The sequence below is a fragment of the Manacus candei genome, unplaced genomic scaffold (assembly GCF_025592945.1).
Source record: "Manacus candei isolate 608988 ecotype Guabito, Panama unplaced genomic scaffold, ASM2559294v1 h1tg000014l, whole genome shotgun sequence".
In the NCBI taxonomy this organism is placed as follows: Eukaryota; Metazoa; Chordata; class Aves; order Passeriformes; family Pipridae; genus Manacus; species Manacus candei.
The window spans coordinates 72,570,013-72,588,793 of NW_026138062.1; the positions used below are offsets into that span (position 1 = coordinate 72,570,013).

The 18,781-nt window shown below is 38.5% G+C and overlaps 1 protein-coding gene across 5 annotated transcripts in view; it reads right to left on the reverse strand.

Annotated features, from left to right (window-relative positions):
* The window catches only part of ROBO1 (roundabout guidance receptor 1), a 706,479-nt gene that overhangs the window by 46,451 nt on the left and 641,247 nt on the right, over positions 1 to 18,781 (reverse strand). For all 5 annotated transcript variants that reach the window (XM_051781122.1, XM_051781120.1, XM_051781121.1 and 2 more), the window contains 9 exons: positions 15,576 to 15,700; positions 13,347 to 13,518; positions 10,595 to 10,800; positions 9,121 to 9,202; positions 8,783 to 8,951; positions 8,518 to 8,684; positions 4,806 to 4,927; positions 2,134 to 2,365; positions 753 to 874 (listed from right to left, as the gene is read on the reverse strand). In XM_051781122.1, the coding sequence (XP_051637082.1) occupies positions 753 to 874; positions 2,134 to 2,365; positions 4,806 to 4,927; positions 8,518 to 8,684; positions 8,783 to 8,951; positions 9,121 to 9,202; positions 10,595 to 10,800; positions 13,347 to 13,518; positions 15,576 to 15,700 (1,397 nt within the window). The remainder of the gene's footprint in view (positions 1 to 752; positions 875 to 2,133; positions 2,366 to 4,805; positions 4,928 to 8,517; positions 8,685 to 8,782; positions 8,952 to 9,120; positions 9,203 to 10,594; positions 10,801 to 13,346; positions 13,519 to 15,575; positions 15,701 to 18,781) is intronic.

Sequence of the window (18,781 nt, forward strand, 5' to 3'; positions counted from 1 at the left end):
GCATTTGCAGAAGACTGAAACCAAAGCTCCTGCCTCTCCATGGCTACAAAGTTTACTTGATATCCACAACTAGACATTCAAAACATCCGTAGCTTGCTTAGGAAAAATAAGCTTAATTGACTTTGCTATGTAAATTATCACAAAAAAATTTGAACTGTTTGTAAATGAACATCAAATAATAAATATTTATGATGTACTTTCAAATAGTTAAAAGTTAAATAGCATAATGAGAACTGTGTTTGGAAGAAAAGAAAAATTTCCGTACACTAAATAGATTTATTATTATACAAGCACATTCTTCTCTTGAAAGTTTTCCGTTTGTTTCAACTACCCAGTTACGCATAATTTACTCAGATCTTAACACTGTTAATTATTATCCCTAAGCTTTTCAACTCATTAAGCCTGTTTATATTTACTACCTTGGCCAATGCCTTAGAGTCACAAAATGGTTCTCATACAGGTATGGTTCCCCCTCTACTTGAGTGTGCATTTCTCAAGTTTTAATGAAGGCAAAGGATGTATCTGTTTTCATTAAGAGTGTTGACCCCTTGCTTTGACTTATGGAGGCTGTTTTAATTGCCTTTCCACCATCTAGGCAGAACTATTAAATATGGAGTTTGAGTCACAGCAGTGATTTTCTATCCCATTTTCTCTGAGTAACCAGAAGATGGAGCCAAGCACCCACGAACAGCCCATCCCTCACTACCTGGCCACAGTCACTCTGCCAGGGGATCAAGGCATGCCAGCAGTACCTTATATTCCTGAACCATCCCGTTCTGGTTGTCCTCAGGGGGTGGCTGCCAGGTGACCACGATTGCTGTCCCGTTCCCATCGTTCTTAGTTACTGAAACACTCTGAGGTGGAGCACTAGGAGCTGTTTGTTTGGAAAGAAGGATTGAACAGTTATGTTTGTCACACTCAGAAGCAGGGTTTTTAAAGAGGAAGATGGTTTCTGGGCTATACAAATGCCATCTTCTGTGCCCCATCCTTCAATGAAGGCAGCCCTGACTACAGGGTAAAATGATATGGTAGAGGAAAGTGTGTCAAACTGCAAACCAGGTTCCTGGATTCTGTGGTAGTCTTGCTGTGTAGGACAGGAAAAGTCACACTCATCAATAGACTCTTCAAGCTCAGATACCCTTTACCTGAATGTCACAGTCTTGAGCATTGAATTCATCAATGGTCTCAAATCATCTCACCCAGCACCAACAGTTTTGAAAAATAAAAACTCTAAACTGACCCCAATCTAAACTTCATTTTCCTCTAGTGTGTAAATAATAATGAGTAATATGAAACTTATTAAAATCAGGACAGCATGTGTTTACACAAATATTAACACATTTATAACAATAATTTATGGTTTGCATTTGAAATAGTCCTCCTAAAAACTGGATGCTTAGCTGATGCTTGGGATGAATGCAGCCATGCACACCTCTTGAACCACTTGCAGCAATAAACTGGAGCTACAGGGCATTTATAATGGGGAAGGAGGACAGAAAGGGAAAGGTTGTACACCTTAGCAGAGGCACTGAAGGCACTGGCCACCTTGCACACTCATGCCTGTGCAGCAACAAAAGGAAGAGCTTTATGAACCTTCTCTTTTTAACACATGTATGAGATGGAAATGCATAATTTAGTCCACTATATCTGTTGCCTTCATTCATCTTTTCACTTTGTCTCACTGATTGATCCAGATATAAAAGCCTTCTAAAAAGCATGGTTTCCATTCCCTCAGCTGAAGCACTTTGATGATTTCTGTGGTGTCTGCTATCTACTCGAGATAGTGATTAGCAAGTGCTTGAATCTGACAGAAGTCACTTGTGACCAGCCCATGAACTCAGCAGGGAGGAGTGCACACCGCAGGGAAGATAAAGAAGCGCATTTCCCATTGTGTGTTGGAGGGGATTTTTGCACATCCCTCTCTCTCTGTCTCTCCTGCCTGGCTCTGAATATTTACTTCTGTGTCACCAAACAATTCACATAATGATCAGTCCGACAGCCTACTCTGCCACAGATTGCTGCTCTCAAACGGCACGCACTTCAAACAAAATCAAATAATGAACATATCAGAGGAAAGCTGGCCAGACTGCTACTTCAAAAAGGAAAGATGAAGACAGTCTGGCTCCTACTTGCCTTCTTCCAGGGTCTTTGCAAATTTCACTTCACTGTCTGCTCCCTGAAACTCATTAAAAAAAGGGCGGGCCTTGATTTCGTAGTTCACGCCTTTCTTCAGCTCAGGGATGATAACGCTGTTTTTGGTTGGAGTCCTCACTTCAAAGATTAACCACTCTGACTCTCCGTAGGATGCTGGTGTAGGCCGGTACAGAATTTTATATCCTTGAATGTACTGGGATTGCTGGTCCACCTGGCAAGACAGCAGAACACAGAACACGTCCATAAACAGACAGGAACCAGGGACGATGCCCGTGACACTGTGCCCGGTCCCTGGGCCACCCCGCTCGTGTTACTCAAAGTAAACATCACTGCCACAGCAGACAAAGGCTTCTTGCATTACACTAAATTACAGGCCTGACTCGCAAGTGCATTAATCTGCTTGATGCTGGTAGAACTGTGCTGGTTTCCCTGGATTTAGGAAGGCATTAAAGGCGGATAACGGACTTGTATAATATGTCTCGGTTCCATGAAATGAACAGTCTTTGCATCCACAGGGTGACATAGCTCGGCACAGGCCAGACTTCTGCCCACCTGAATTTGCACAGCAGCGCAGGGGGCACACAGGGAAAGAGGGATCTGCAGTGCCACAGCTCAGGGTGATGAATACAGAGATCAAAGAGAGAGCCTGCCAACCGTCCTGAGATGTCAAAGCTTCCCAAAACCCAAGCAATGAGCACTGCTTCCTGCCTGCTTCACTTTGGAGAAAGTGAATTGGAAGGACAGCCAGCTGGCACCTTCTCCATGGTTGTGGCTGGGCTCTGTCAGATCTGTCCAAGCGCTTCCCCCATGTCCACCCCCTCATCAGGAGGATGTTCTGATGGAAGGAAAGGGCTGTTTCAAGAGGGCTCTGGGGAGGCTCATAAAACTCAGTATGGCAACATGGATGAGATTTGGAAACATAGATCAAGCTGATGCTTAGTGCTCCTGAGCGCTTTTTAGACCAAAGTAATTTTATATCAACTGTATGGAGAAAAAGATCTTAATGTAAATAAGGGTGCATTCAATATGTTTGGCTATAACTGAAACAGAAAGCTATCATATACATGTGCTCTGTCATGAAGCATACACTATCTTTTAACTACCAATTTCAATTTCTAGTGGATAAGAAAGTCCAATTACAACCACAATAAAAAATTTTAAAGTGCATCAGACTTTCCCTGTTTTCAAAAAATCTCATACAGTGATATTAAAAAACTGTGTGCTTGCAATTTTACTCTGAAAAGCAACATATTTCATTTTTAATAATCACATAAAGAATCTGTGTGTTAGCTGAAAGTGAGGTAATGCTTATTTTTGAAATTGTAGAGAAGCCACAGGCTACCCCAGAGACTGACAAAAAAAAGCCTTTCTGGAAAAGGTTGTTCTACAAGGAAAGGTTAAGCAAAATCGTGCTAGGAACCTTGAAGATGTTTTAATGTTATTAGCTAAAACAGGAGATTGCCTGCTGCAGGTGGCCATGTTGCAGGTGAGAGTGTAATTACTGTACAACAGTATTACTGTATTATGGTGCAGCACATATTATTGGTATTCTTGCAGCACTGAGAAGCCCTGGCCATGGACCAGGACTCCTTTGGGCTACAGTTCCTCTACAAAGTCAAAAATCCCTTTGTTCCTGTTCAAAAAATCCTGCCATGACATGGCAGGGGCTGCAGCCTGTGCTCACCCACACTATCCCCATCAATGTATTGACATGTTCTGGTGGAAGTCCTAAAAAGACCTCAAAGTTCACTCCCTATGTTTTTACCCCTGTACCTGGTATAATTACATCCCCAATTTTTTCTTCATTCCGCATTTCATTTTAAAACTGCTCTTCTTTGAATTACATTTTCTTACCTCCTTGTTCACTATTTGCAGTTTTCCACATTACCCTCTGTCTTTATTTCTAGCTCAGGTTTGCCAAAAGTCTCTCACAGTGAGCCATTTTTAATCCTTTCTCACACTGACACCTCAGCCTTGCAAGTCTACCTGAATCTTTTTTTATGTATATTCCCATCCTCCTTGCTTCAGGACTCCTAGAGTATTGTTTCCCCACTCCCTCATTTCCTCTGTGATATCCTCCACGTGGCCAACTTCCTGCTGCCTCCCACCACACGCCAATGTGACACTGCCCTTTTCATCTCCTCTCCCTGTACCATATGTACTCCCAGGACAGCAGGGAAGCATAGGTTCAGATGAGGCTATATGGATTTGGGTGTGTTTGTCAGTATGTCTGTAGGATGGAGGTAACACTTTCAAACAGAATTATGCAGTATTTCTCTGCACTGGTGACTGACAGACAGGGAAGTGCCCGTGCTATCTCATTAGGGGACTGATACACTCCCTCCTGAAAGCAGTGCAACGGCTTCAAATGACATGACTTAGGAGGCCTTTGATCAGTCCTTTAGCTTCCAGAGGAGGACTCTGAAACTCTCACCATGTTGTAAACAGCACTCTCTATGGGGACATAGACGAGGAAAATGGGACAAAATTTAATGAAGTGGGAAAGCAAAGCCCAAGTCTCTTCATTCCAGAGAAAAAAGGTCTGCAAGCATACAAACCACACAGCTTCCTGAAGTGTGACTCCACTGCAGTCAAAGCAGGACAATTCAGCAGTACCTGTAACCACCACCATAACACAGATTTATACTCACAGTCCAATGAACTTCAATTGAGGAGGAAGAAAGGATAGTAGGGTTGTGCAGATGTAATACCACGTCACCCAGCTCTCTCTGGACCTGCTTGTGATCCACACCTTGGCTTGTTGGTGGAACATCTGTAATAATTTAAGATTCCATTCTCACAAGTACATATGATTGTTAAAATAAGTACACATAAATACAAATGAATGTATCAGAAAGTATATGATGCTATCACCTACAAAGTTTACCCTAAGTACTTCCCAATTATGTAAGAAAAAACAACGTCAAATATTTTCCTGAGCAAATCACCAGTGCTGAGGTGGTACCAAATCAACACACTGCATTTCCTCAGAGAGAAACACGAGGGAAATGCTGCAGAAAAAGACACACCACACTAAAGGATGGCTTTGGTAAATGGCTAAAGCAGCATTTCTTTATTCTTTCCTGTTGGGAAGAAAAAATGTTCTGCAAATTCCAAGAGATCAGGAAACCTGTAAAGAATGGCAGAACCAAAAGCTGTATCTTCAGATAAATTCCTGGCAAACTTAGTGTTTTTAACTACAAAATCATGTAACAACCAAAGAAAAAGAAAAATTAGTCACATGGTTGCAGCTTCTCTGATGGTAAGTGGCTTCTGTAAACAGGAGGCAGAGCCTGGGTGAGTCCTTTCTGCATCGTTTGATACTTGGTCCATCTTATAGCTAGAAGAGTTATTCGTATCAACGAAGGGACAAATTCCTCTCAAAATACTCAATGGTACAATGGAAACATATTTTTTTGTATGCTGAGCCCTTGAAAAGCATATTTAACTGAAACTGATGACTGTCAGATGCACAAAATTTATAGGGCAGAACTAACAGTGTACCTAAAATAGACACATACTATGGACAGCAGAGTGACAGAGTTTCTTTATTGATTTCATACCTCTCTCCTTGATCACTTAATTTTAAAGAAATACCATGCTGAGTATCATTAAAAATCACAGGCTGAGAAATTCATGAAAAGTACTTGAAATTCTTACTTTTTTTTTTAATTAATCTAATTCCAGATATAGAGTAATGCATTACATAAACTTTGCTCCAGCCCTACTACTTCCCTGCCTGACCTCCTCTAGTGAGAAAGCAACATCAGGAAATCTTCAAGGGTTCTGTTCTCTGAAGATTGGAATTTCCTGGGAATTTCCATAGCTGTCTGCTTTCAAGAAGTGCTAAAGTATACAGAATTTCTGTATATATATATATGTACAACTACTGTAATAAGTCACTGCAGGTGTGCAGACTATCTTGAAAGATGAGATGATGCATTTATTAAGTGTCTTCTACCTCAGTGAGTGCAACAGTTGTAAAACATGCTTTTTGCATGGTGGTCATATTCTCCATTTACCAGCTTTCAATCCTGACTAAATATTAGTAAAACCATTGTAAGGTTGCATCAGGACAAGCCATGAGGCCTGCTTTCCTTCCAGAAATATAGTTCCCATTCACACAAAGCCTATGTCACTCTCGACTTTTATCATACGGTTTCCTCAACATAGGAAACCTCTTCTTCCTTTACAAGAAGTTGGTATTTCTTCAAAGTTTAAGAAGTAAACTGAGGTTTGCGTGCAGTCTGTGAGTGACAAATCTGGATTCTTAGCAAGCAACACAACAACGAAACAACAAAACAAAAAAACTCTCCGATGAGTCACTGCTATTTCCACATGTAGTATGTTCTGCCAAACAGTTCATTTATCAGAGTATCTCCCTCCTCCCAAAGTTTGAAAGCATTAAAGATAGAAGCTTCTGTTTGGAGTGTTGCCTAAACATCACCCTGCTTAGAATATAAGAGGAAAGTCAGTGGAATAATTAGTTCTATCTTCGCTAGTCATAAAAGATGAGTCATCAGCAATATGAATCAATCTATTCAAAGGCTCAGCCATTTGCACATCTGTGCTATACAATGATGTGTGTGTTTCCTTGTTTCAGCTCCAAGCTTCCAAGGCAGGGACTGTCAGTGATAACACCCAAGCATGTGGTTGGTAATGTTGGTAAAGTGCAAAGATGAAGGTAAGTTAGGTTCCTGGACTGGACATGCATTATAGCAAGACAATACCACCCTCTAGACAAAAGTGAACTGGGAAAGTTTTGAACTTTTTTAGCTAGACCACAACTTAAACAAAACTGAAATGATATTGGAAGAAGAGCAGAACCTCTTTGAAGAACTTGACACTTGACTGTATTTCTTACTGTTGAAGAAGATTTCATGTATTGGTTGTTATTTTCACTGAGGTTTTGCGTGGCTCTCCGGTTTTCAGTTCTACTAGGTGCCCAGAGAACAGCAAAGCTTTTCCACATTACTATAAACCATTCAGTTGAGTGAACAGAACATTTGCTGTTTCTCAGAATCAGGTCAGTGATCAGTTGATTTGGGACAGACACAATACCTTCTCTTCAGGAATGACACTGCACTACACTCCATGAAGAACAGACTCCCGTAGAACACTGTAGCCTGCCCACATAATAACATGTGTTGCTCTATTTCCAGGAATCAGGAATCAGTAAAAGGTTACTAAATCTTTCCTTAGTAACAGACTTAGGAACCCGTGCAACCCCTCTGCTGTCTGCATATATCCACTGAAATTGTCATCCATCAGGAGAAACGCATAATACCAAAAGACAGCAATGTGAAACTGGTCACTCCCCAGGGGAGATCAGCAAGACTTGCTTTCAGACCAATTACAGAAAAAATGAGAAGTCACCAAAAGAAAACGCTTTGTTTCCTCTACAGAACTTCCTTTCAAAAACAAACATGTACTTACTTGTGCAAACAAAGAAACAAATATATAACACAGACACTCTTAATAAGCCAATGGGTCAGTTTCTGCAGTGAGTAGGAAGAGCAGAAAAGTAAACAAACAAAAAACTTATGATCTGTATCACTTTTCCTTTGAAAAAGAGTATTTCTAGTTTTCCCTTCTCAAGAATCTAAGTATTTCTACTGGGAAAATACAGGTTTCAAAGTTGCAATGTATGATTCCCTGTACATCATCCAAAGTGTCATTTATTTGCTACAGTGAACACAGCTATTTTTAATTTTACATTACAGCTGGATTCAGTCCATAGCTGGACTTCAGTCACAGCTGAAGTTTGTGGATGACTCCTTCATCCACTTCTATCCAGCCTTTTCTTTCACTTGGCTATCTGTAAGCATTGTCTCTCTTCCCTACTATTTTACTTCCAACAGTTGTATTATTGAAATACTTTTAACATACTGCCAAAACCTCTTCTTTACTGGCTCATGATGCCAAATTCCTTCAAATTTTAAACTTTTCTCTTTCCTAATGCAGTAGAAATCAACTTAGATTACATAATTTTTCTCTCTCTGTCTCAGTCCTAAGCTTCATTTGATTCACTGAACATAGTAATAACGTTTCCATGGAATTTGAGGATTTGTGTGGTAACTCAGAAAAACAGAGATTACTTTTGTTACTAACAGGAGCTGCTATTCTGCAAGATGTAACTATCTTTGGATAAGAGATACCAGGGTTCCCTTAGGCAACACAACATGCTGTCAGAGTCTATGTTATAGAGAAATGCAATTTTAAACACAGTATTTTACCATAGTATACATTATAGCCAGGACAGGCAGACGGTCAAAAGCTACCAGAATTCCTGCATCTGGTATCACTTAGTCCACTTGTGACAGCTGCTGTGGACACCCAAAATGTTCAGTATCAAAAGCTTACCTTGAGTTTTCACTGGATCAGATATTTGGCTTGGGTCGCTTAGTCCATATGCATTAGCTGCTCTCACAAGGAACAGATAAATTGCATTAGGTTTTAGCCCTTTAACTGCAAAACTCTCCATTTTCACATTTTCAGCTACAGTTTGCCAGCTGCTCCCAGATGCATGGCTGAGGATAAAACACACACACCAGCAGGTTAGCACGTGCTTCTTTAATAACATATTAAAAACAAACGTACGTACAGCAAGATCACGAGACTCGTATACCTGAAGGCCTCAATTATGTAAGAGGTTGGTGTTGCACCTGAATTCAAATTAGGTTGCCATGACAATGTCACTGTATTTCTGCTGACATCTGTAACCTCGGGTTTTGACGGAGCACTAGGAATCAAGTTTGGGTCAGTGGGTCTTGGTGGCTGCACTGGGACTCCAAACTCTGACAAAGGAGAGAGAGAAATGCTGAATATGGACAGGACGCAGCTGTAAGCTAAGTGCTGTTCACATCTGCACTGGCAATTTATGACAGAGTCAGATAACTTCTGCATTTCAATTGCTGATTTTCCTTTATGCATTCTCTCCTTGCAGAGGAACCCTAATTGATTTACCTTGGACCTCAATGTATGCACTCCATGTAGCTTCGCCACTCGGGGTTGAAGCGATGCAGGTGTACCGACCGGTGTCACCCAGCTGAATGGGGAAAGAGCAGAATAAATATTTGAAACAATCAGGCACTCAGTGGGCTAGAAAAGTAATTACAGCTCTCTATGTACCCCCATGAATATGGATGAATGTATTAGAGGCTGCAAAAACTTCGAACTACAAACTTCTTCCATTAGAAGTTATGATTTTGTGTGCTGTAGAAGGAAAATGGGTATTTTATTTCTGAGCAGTCACAATAGAATTGGAAAAGCTGCACATTCTAATTTAGTGTTGACTATTCTGTAATGAACAAAGTGAAAGCAAATTTTGTAGCATTTATTCCTTACTCTGCAGAGGTCCTAACAAATAAAATGAGAAGGAACTCAGATGACAAGACCCCATGCAACTGTCAACCCTCTACATAAGTAATGCCGGGGGATTTATCAGGACTGAGCACTGGAGAACATGTCATCCTTAAATCAAAGCTTAAATATTCCACAGGGTACACATGAGGTTCCCTGTGTTAGTATAAATTTCAATCTACAGCAGACCCAAAAAGGAATCTCCATATGCTATTCTCATTCAGTCCTGAATGTTGGATTATTTGTCCATATGTGACTTAATCACATTTCATAAGAGTTTCTTTTCTTCCCCCCCAAAGAAATGCTATCCTCCTAAGATCCCAGCCTCACCAGATGAGCTGGACAGAAGTGATCAAAAATCAGAGGTTCAAGTTCTAAGCCAGTTTAACTTGTAAATGGCAACAGGGCAACTCTAGGGAATATGGTAAAGTGATGTATTCAGCCTAATTTCAAAAAATCACTACATTTCAAAACACAGAAAAGATGGCAGAGAATAAGCAGTATGACAAAATTGAACATTTTTAAAACATTTTACAGTGTGCAAGACATGACCAGCAGCAGTACTGACCAGGTACTAGAACTCCCTGAGGAGTATTTGACAAGTGGTTAACCATTTTAAACTACAGTACACTAAGGAGTGAATATGTTTAAGCACTAAAAACTCTTTTAAAAAAGCTGTGTACATGGCTCTATTACTGCTGTATGCTGAACAAAGGTTTTCTTTATAAACATTTGAATTAACTAGATAATTTTAATCCGTTAGTGCTAAAGCCCAAATAATTTAATGATTTGTCTTTCTGAAATACAAGTTTTGCTTTCCCTTTCATGTTTCAAGTACCAAATAATTCCCTTAATTAATACCTTTTAAAAAACCTTTTTCCTTATGAAATCTGAAATAACGTGCCCTAGGCAGGTGTTAAGCAAAAAGAATGAACTATCTGAAAACACAAAGTATCAGATATTTTCATACATTTATGCAACATTTCATTAATTCCAAATGTAGGATTTACTACATCTAAAGTGCCTGGAGGTGAAAAAAACCAAAGTGAAAAAAACCACACTGGTCATTTCAAGCTACCTTGGCATATCGGATCTGCAACGCTCCCGTCTCCAACTGCTTGATGCGAGAGTCCTGGGTGGAAACGAGGATTCCATCCTTTTTCCAGAGGATAGTGGGCATTAAAGTGCCTGTGGCCACACAGTTCAGTACTAAAGTACCATCTACAGCTACGGTCTGATTCACAGGACCCTGTCGAATGACAGGGGGAGGTCGGTCTGCGATCACTGCCAGGAGAAACAACAGGAAAGAGATTTCTGCAACTGGAAGCAATTTTCTAATCATCTAAGCAACAGCAGTTGCTTGAGGCTTTGAAACAAACTAAAGATAATTAAACAAGTAATTAAAGTTGGAGGCATGCATTATTCAGGGCAGGGTGCATTATAATGATGCACAACTATGGAAGTTTAAAATGATTCCCAACACAGGATTTTCAGAACGTGGAGAGTATTATTGCACATTTCACTGTGGTATCCTCTAGGCACTCTCTATTCCAATCTCTTTATAAAGTGATAATGGAAAACGAAAGGACTTCCCAAATTCTTCCATCTTCTACCATGTGGCAGGCCTGCATAACAGAACTCATACTTCCAGTATTTAAAGACAAGAGAAAAAGGATGTGGGCTGTCAGGGGATAACCTTACAAATGTGTACTACTCAAAAAAAACATTCATTACGTTCCAGCAACGCATCTTGGTGCTGCTTCCTAATCAGGAGATGCCCAGCAGTGGGGTAAAGTAAACACAAAGCTAATGGATAGAACTACCATATTAAAGAAATTTCAACTCAGAAATATTTTTCCAGTAGTTTCTGACTTTTAGTTCTGTGATGACTTAATCTGTCAACATGACTTCAAAGCCACAAAGAAAATCCCACAGTGTGTTTACATCAATTTTAATGCATCTTTCATGGGTTATTTAATAACTGTACAGAGAAAGGTATAAAGCAGTCTCAGTATTCACAGAAAAGAATGACTGTCTACATGGCTGTCTACCAAAAAAAGAGGTAAAAGTTATCTTATTGTGTTTCAGTGATCTGCTGTACCTGTACCATCCACGATGACATGGACTGATGATCTGAAAATAGCCATAACTTTAAATGACATAAATCTGTTCAGCAGTGTCACGGGGCTCACGTAACTCAAAAACTGGTTTGGTAGCTGAAATACAAACCTGAAGTTCTGATAATTTGTGAACATCAGATATTTCTAAATTACTTTTCATAACAACAGACAGGGTGTTAGTACTGCTTTTTTTGGCTGAATTCCAACACCCATAATTTCATTTGCATGTTCAAATGACACTCTGTTTTCAACTGCTTCATTTATCCTTTAGTTCTTGTCCCAACCTGTTGCATTGCACTGTGAGGCCATTAGTATCTTTCTCTGCAGAGACAGTCAAAAATAAGCCCACCTAAAATTTGTATTTGACTCTGACAAGCTTGTAATCAGCTTTGCAGTTGCCAATGGTAAGAGTCTGACCCATCTGTGCTCTAGAGGAGAAATCCAATGCCACTGAAATTCACAGTTAATTTAAGTGCCACTGAAGTTGATGGCAACTTCTATTAAGAACACCTAGGTATCATTCAGTATATCCTGCCTTCGCTTTCATGAAAGTACCAAAAAAATTACTGTCCCAAGACATTATAGAAAACAACTACCCATCAGATATCCATATATCAGATATATCAGATATCCATATACCTTAAAATCATATCTCTCTATATATCTATCATATATTTACCTACCATATATATCAGACATCCATATATCCAGACATATAATCCAGTGCATAGAGTAAAGAAAATATATTTAAAGTGTTTTTTTTCCAAGTTCAGATGACATAGGCCACTAGCTGAAAAACTCTTTCATTTTCTTAATTTTCTATTTTAAGTTTATCTCTCACTTTGCCACAGTCTTCTCCCCAGTGAAAAAATTAGATAAAAGAGGATCACAAATTGTGGCTTATCACTTGTGAGAAACCAGAAAGGATGTAGTCCTATTCCTCTAATCTCAGTTCAGGGGGTGTAAATAAAAAATATTATTCTCCAGGTTCGCTGCATGTTTCTAGTACTGCATTATTTCTATGTTTTCTGTAGTGCAAAGGGCTATTTTATATAAACTATTCTCAGACAACAGCTTCCCTCCTCTTATCCTGTTTCTCCATAAGTGCTAAGATTAATATTTTCCCTGAGTATCTTTGCTGTTAAAAATATGGAGTATATCTCATAATTAGAAACTGGCCTCACATTAGCATGTAGTACTGCTTGTAGTCATGCTCCCTGTAGCTTTTTCATCCTAATTTTTTTCCCAACTACTCCTAAAAAGAGATGTATAATAATTTTAATTTGTATGTTATCCTGCTGATCTCTACATAGGTTGAGATTTTTTTCATTGCTAAAATGGAATATTAAAAAACAGGGGAGATGCTAAGCAAATGGACAATAATAGGGATAAAGAGTGAGTCAGCAAATAATCTGAAAGTAAACTCAGTGTAGTGGGGGAAGGTAAAAAAGAGTGAGATAAACATTAACAGATTTGACAAAAATCCATAAACTGAATGTACTTACCAAATACAAAATGGAAATAGAGTGTAACACAATATCCAGAATTTTAAACCCCTGACAGAGACGGTCAAAACAGGATTTTTATGTTCAAAGACACATGCAATCCACATTTATGCAAAGCAGATTTCAAAGCAGTGTCACATCACTCCACTGCTGTCTTCAAAACAAAAACAAAAACTTGGAAATGATAAACTGAATCCATGATTACCGTCTGTAACTTCCAAGTAGGCTTTTGTTATGATACTTCCTGCAACATTTAAAGTCTGGCAGATATAGTACCCAACATCAGATCTCTGGACATTGGTGATGGTGAGGTCTCCTGTCTGGGAAACTGAAAATCGGCTGGATGACTGAGGGGGCTGGTATGAGAAAAGCAGATTCTGCAAGATGTACAGGAAAGAAAAGGGCAGGGGGGGGGAAAGGGTTAAACAAATTCAAACATCAGTAATCTTAACTTTAATATATCTAAACAAATCAATCTTTTTACATTACACAGAAAACTTGCGGCTCTTCCTGTCTTAAGCATGTCTATACCACAATGTGGTATTCTATAGGATCTTTTGTGATAAAATAGGTGCAGATACGCACACATAATTGTGTAAGATTTTTGGGAATGTTCTAACATCCTCTATGGTTAATGTCAGATGTTGCACAAAGTTAAACAGATGCCAGTGAAGATGTGATATGTACAGATACCACAATGGTGCAAACAACTGTGGTGAACCTCAGTAATTTGCTTTTATGTTCTTTTTTAGAACTTGCTCCAGGGCATTCGATTTCTTTCATTTAAATGCAGATGTTGGTTTACTTATCTGTATTTTAACATCTGCCTTCCTAAGAATGGAGAAGTTTTTTAAAAAAAAAAGAGATACTGAGCTTAGTTCACAGAATTTTTGGAGCTGGAAGGGACCTACAAAATCATTGAGTCCAACTCTTAAGTGAATGGTCTGTATGGGGACTGAACCCACAACCTTGGCATTATAAGCACCATGATGCTCTTTAGCTCTTGCTAATCATAGTGTTTGTGTTTTATGAAAAGTCTTATGATACAGAAGTAAATCCTATGCCTTTTTAGATAGTTTTGGCATGAAGTACATAGTATTTACCAACACTGGTCAAAAATCAGAATGGCAATCAAAATAATATAAGTCCTTTACATCAAATACTGACCCCAAATTTCTACTACTGTCTGAAAAATTTGTGAATGGAAATACTTAGAGGTTACAGAGGCTATTTTTTAACTCTCTTTCTTGTTTAATTACATTTTGCATTTCCAAAAATCATCCAAAGGAATGGGACACAACATTCTCTACTTCAGTTTTAGCAAACCCTGGTTGTTGACCTCTTTCAGTTCCTTCAGTCATCACAACTAGTCATCACTCAGCAGAGCCAAAAATGAGTCAAAAAAAATGATGTTCTAGACAACACTTGGTAAAATAAGAAAATAAATAAACAAGATCCAGCTAACACAAAAATATAAGAATAATATTCTGGTATACTTATACTATTGAAGATTATCATCTGAATCTGGTTTGTAGTCTAGTTGTACTTAGGTATTCAGACAGAAATGTTGCAAATGGAGTAAAGAAGCCAATCTCTAAGTGTTCTCAATTTCTCTGACCTATTGTTTTGTAACACAAAGAACCCTGTCATATGCTATTGCACCATTCATTCCTTCATTCACAGGAAAACCAGAATCCCATATTCCTTCTTTCCTTCCCATAAAGAATACTTTGTGTCACATCCCTCCTTCAAAAGATGACTCTGAAAGAAAACTGTGATTCTCTTGCTGTGCTATATTGTGTTTCACCCACTGGCTTTCAAGATCCCTTACAAAGAGGCTGGAAATAATTTTCCCTCCCATTCAAGTAAGGAACCTGGGAGAAAAAGTGACCTATTCAGGTATGGTCCGTCAATCAACTGATGGAGTGGGAAAGTAGATTTCCTCAGCCCATAACTAGAGTCCTACCCATGCAGTGATGCAGATCAATACAGCAAATGGGTTAGTTTGCCAGACACTAAAAAACACATGGTAAACTAACTGCTGTACCACAAACCCAGAAAGAAACTTTCTGAAAACCTGGGAGTATTTGGGGGTTTCCAACAAACTTTAGCAGAAGTCATCTCCACCTCCATGTCTTAAAAGTTCTCCCTGTTGGATGAAGTAGATTATCACAGCAGTGAAACATGGAACGTTTCTAGCTGATTTACAGATTTATTTTTTTACACTCATGGAGAAAATGGAAGACAGCAAAACATAGACATCCCTCTTAGTTGGGTTATCATTGCACAGAAGGCACATGACTTAGAAGAAAGGAATAAATACCCAGCAACTCCAAGTTCTAAACCTGTTTTCCACACCTTTAAAAGAATAAATAAAATATTTTTCTCTCATGTGAAATCATCTCTGGAAGAAGGCAGAGAAAGGTTGTTTTACCTGACTTCCCTCTCTCCGCCAAAAGATGGCTGGCTGAGGGTTCCCCGTTGCTTCACACTGGAAAGTCACCGTTCTCCCCAGTGCAGCTACCTGATCTCGAGGCTTTACAACAAACTGTGGAGGCTCTGAAAGGAAAGCACCAAAAAAACCAAAAAATAAATCACACTGCTATTAACCAATTCAAAAGAATAATTAGCCTACTGACTTTAAGTGGTGTAAACCAGAAAAGTTTCTTTAATAAGGAGAGGCAGCACAAAGACACATCAGTCTCTAATGGCCTTGGCATCGCTCAGATGATTTTTTTAGTGTCTGGACCTCCCAATTAAAACTGAGCAACATGTGGTTTTACTGCTGACCGTGTGTACAAGGAAATAAATCCCACCAACTTGATGAGACAACTTGCAGAGCAACAGTCACCAACACAAACAAATCTGTTACAATTTGGTTTTTAAAGGACGAATAGGGCTGCAAGTCAGAATGGAGAAACCTTCGAGGGACGACTGGCCCAGAGGACACACTTTGTTAAGGACTGCAAGAAAGACTGCTGAGTAACCACAAAGTCAGGCTTACATGTACAAAACTCATCATCTTTGATTTAGGAAAACTGAGGAGAGAAAAAGCCCTTAAGTGCTTATATAAGAGACTTTTGATGTAGCCGTGGACTCAAAAAAACTTAAAAGCCCAAGAAATACCATTCGACAAATTATAACCACTTAAAATCTTCAGTTCAAACACTGAAAAGGAATGAATTTAAAGGAACAGCAGAGCTAAATGTCTTCCTCATTTACATAGGCAAGAGCATGTTCAAACAAAATATATATGCAAATGAAGGCAAATTTGAAACATCTGCTCAGCCTAACGTTATAAATACTGCCAGCACTGCCCAAACTGTTTGACTTGTACAGACTTCAACAACCCCTTCATCCAGTGGTAAACAGAATGTCAAAAAATCATGTCAGTCACATTAAAAAAAAAAATATCAGCATAGATGACAGCATTAGATATCTTGGTGGTGCTAGCACAGAAAAAAAAATCTAGTGTGTTTTATACGCTGTTAACTCTTATTTCTTAAAAAATGTGCATTCAATGAAAGCCCATTTACTTATTCATTTCCAATTTCTTCTGATCATCTGTCCAAAACTAATTATGCTCTCCTGCTTCTTTGGACTGAGAATAAAGGGGATGTTTTGTATCTGACTTCAATAACTTGAACACTTTTTGGTGTTTGTTTTTTTTTTTTTTCCTTCCTAAGATTTATGTATTTACAAGATTTTTCATTAGAAACGGTGTAATATATAGAATTCAAAGACATGCTTTATAATAATGAGTTTTACAAATATCAAGCTATTGTGGCTTTATCTAGAATAAATTCAATAACACTCAAGTCCTTTCTAAAAAAAAAAAATCACTTTCAGTGTTCCTGTGGGCCAAGATTTGCATTTATCTGTTCCCCATGCCTTGTGTTTCTGCTCCCTAGTGAGTTCACATCAGAATACACTCTTCCTATCACCCTCCATCTTTCAGAGGAATTTTTAAAGCATAACATACTATTATGCACATTTGGATGCAAATGCTACCTTCCCTAGCATTTCCTTAGATAAGAAACTATGCAAAGTGAAGGTAAGATTGACCTACAGTAATTAGCAGACTTCAAAACATTTAGCTCTGAAATGCTGAACCAGTACCTTGGAAGAAGATGTGGGAACACTTTGAGATGACAGCAGGTTTCATTTAGAACAGAAGGTGAACTGGTTGGGGGTTTGCCACAGGGTTGTAAGGTATGATGGGGAAAATGGAGATGAGGGTGAAGCACCTTTGTTATTCTCTTACATTCTAATAACGAGAATAAATTTAGCACCGAGTTGAATAGGGCTTGGTTGGTTCTATACTAGACTGTGACACAATGTCACACAAAAATGGGACTGAGGTTCCAAAATCCTGTGGTAGTGCAGAGGATTTATAAGGTTTTAGATTTTGTTGTACTTGAGGATGGATACAGCTATAAAGAGATATTTTTTCTGACCATTGGAGAAACAGTTGAATGCTTGTGTTTGTAGATGACCGTTCAGGGACTACTGAACACAAAAAAGAAGGGGGAATTTAGTCTTACAGGCAAGCATGGTAGAATTTATAAAATGTAAATAGGCACATGTTTCTCTAGATATTATTCTAAGTATGCATTTGTATGGATATTATTCTAAATATATATGCATATATATGCATTTTACCCAGATATGTATTATTCTAAATCTATTCCCATTAAGGTAAATTAATAAAAGTTTTATTAGCTTCAATGTCAGAAGAAATGAAGCAGGGTTAAGTGAAACTGTTATTAAATTCCATTCAACGTTAACTGTACTGGAAGCATTTTCACTGTCTCTTTTCTTTAATGCCAGTTTGATTTCACACCTTGGGTCACACACATGTGGCATGTAATGATAAGACTGTAAAAGATGCCAAAATAATAATCCATGTAAAGAGAGAACAACTTTTATCCTTGAGACCTCTAAACCAAACATTATTTTTTATAGCACACTTTGAAGTTCAACTAATGCAGTCACCGAAGAAAGAAGACATTAGGATTTGACTCATTTACATCACATAAAAACAGACAGAAAGTTTGCAACCCATTACCTTTCTCTTTGCCATTAAGTTACCCATACTTCATGCAGAATTTATTCTGTTCGATGTGTCTTGTCAATAACAAGTAAAAGATGGGAGCTGACTGGTTGAAGGACATGGAAGGGGATGGATGGGAAGGGGAGGAGAAGTTCCCGTCACAGTGATACGATGACTAGAAGATGGCCAATAAAATTTCAACTTACCAGACACAACTAAAAACAGAAACAAAACAAAAAGAAAACATGGAATAAATAAAATTGAATAGACATGAAACAAAGCAAAGAATAAAGCAAAACTAAAAAGAAAAAAAAAAAGGAAAACAAAAAGATCCATGGTAAGGACCTTAGAAAACACATATATACATTCTGATATACGAAAAATAAGTTTAAAATGTTAATCCACATATTTTTAATTTCTTTTTAAGCAGCAGTCTTTCAAATTCTGAAAGCAGGTAGTAGAGGAAAATGGGTAACAGACTGAAATAATGATCAGGCAGTCTGGGTTCTGCTCCAAGCCTTTCTAATAAACTGTTGTGTAACCCGGAGTGTTTTTTTTTTTTTACATTATCATTATTCCTCTGCATC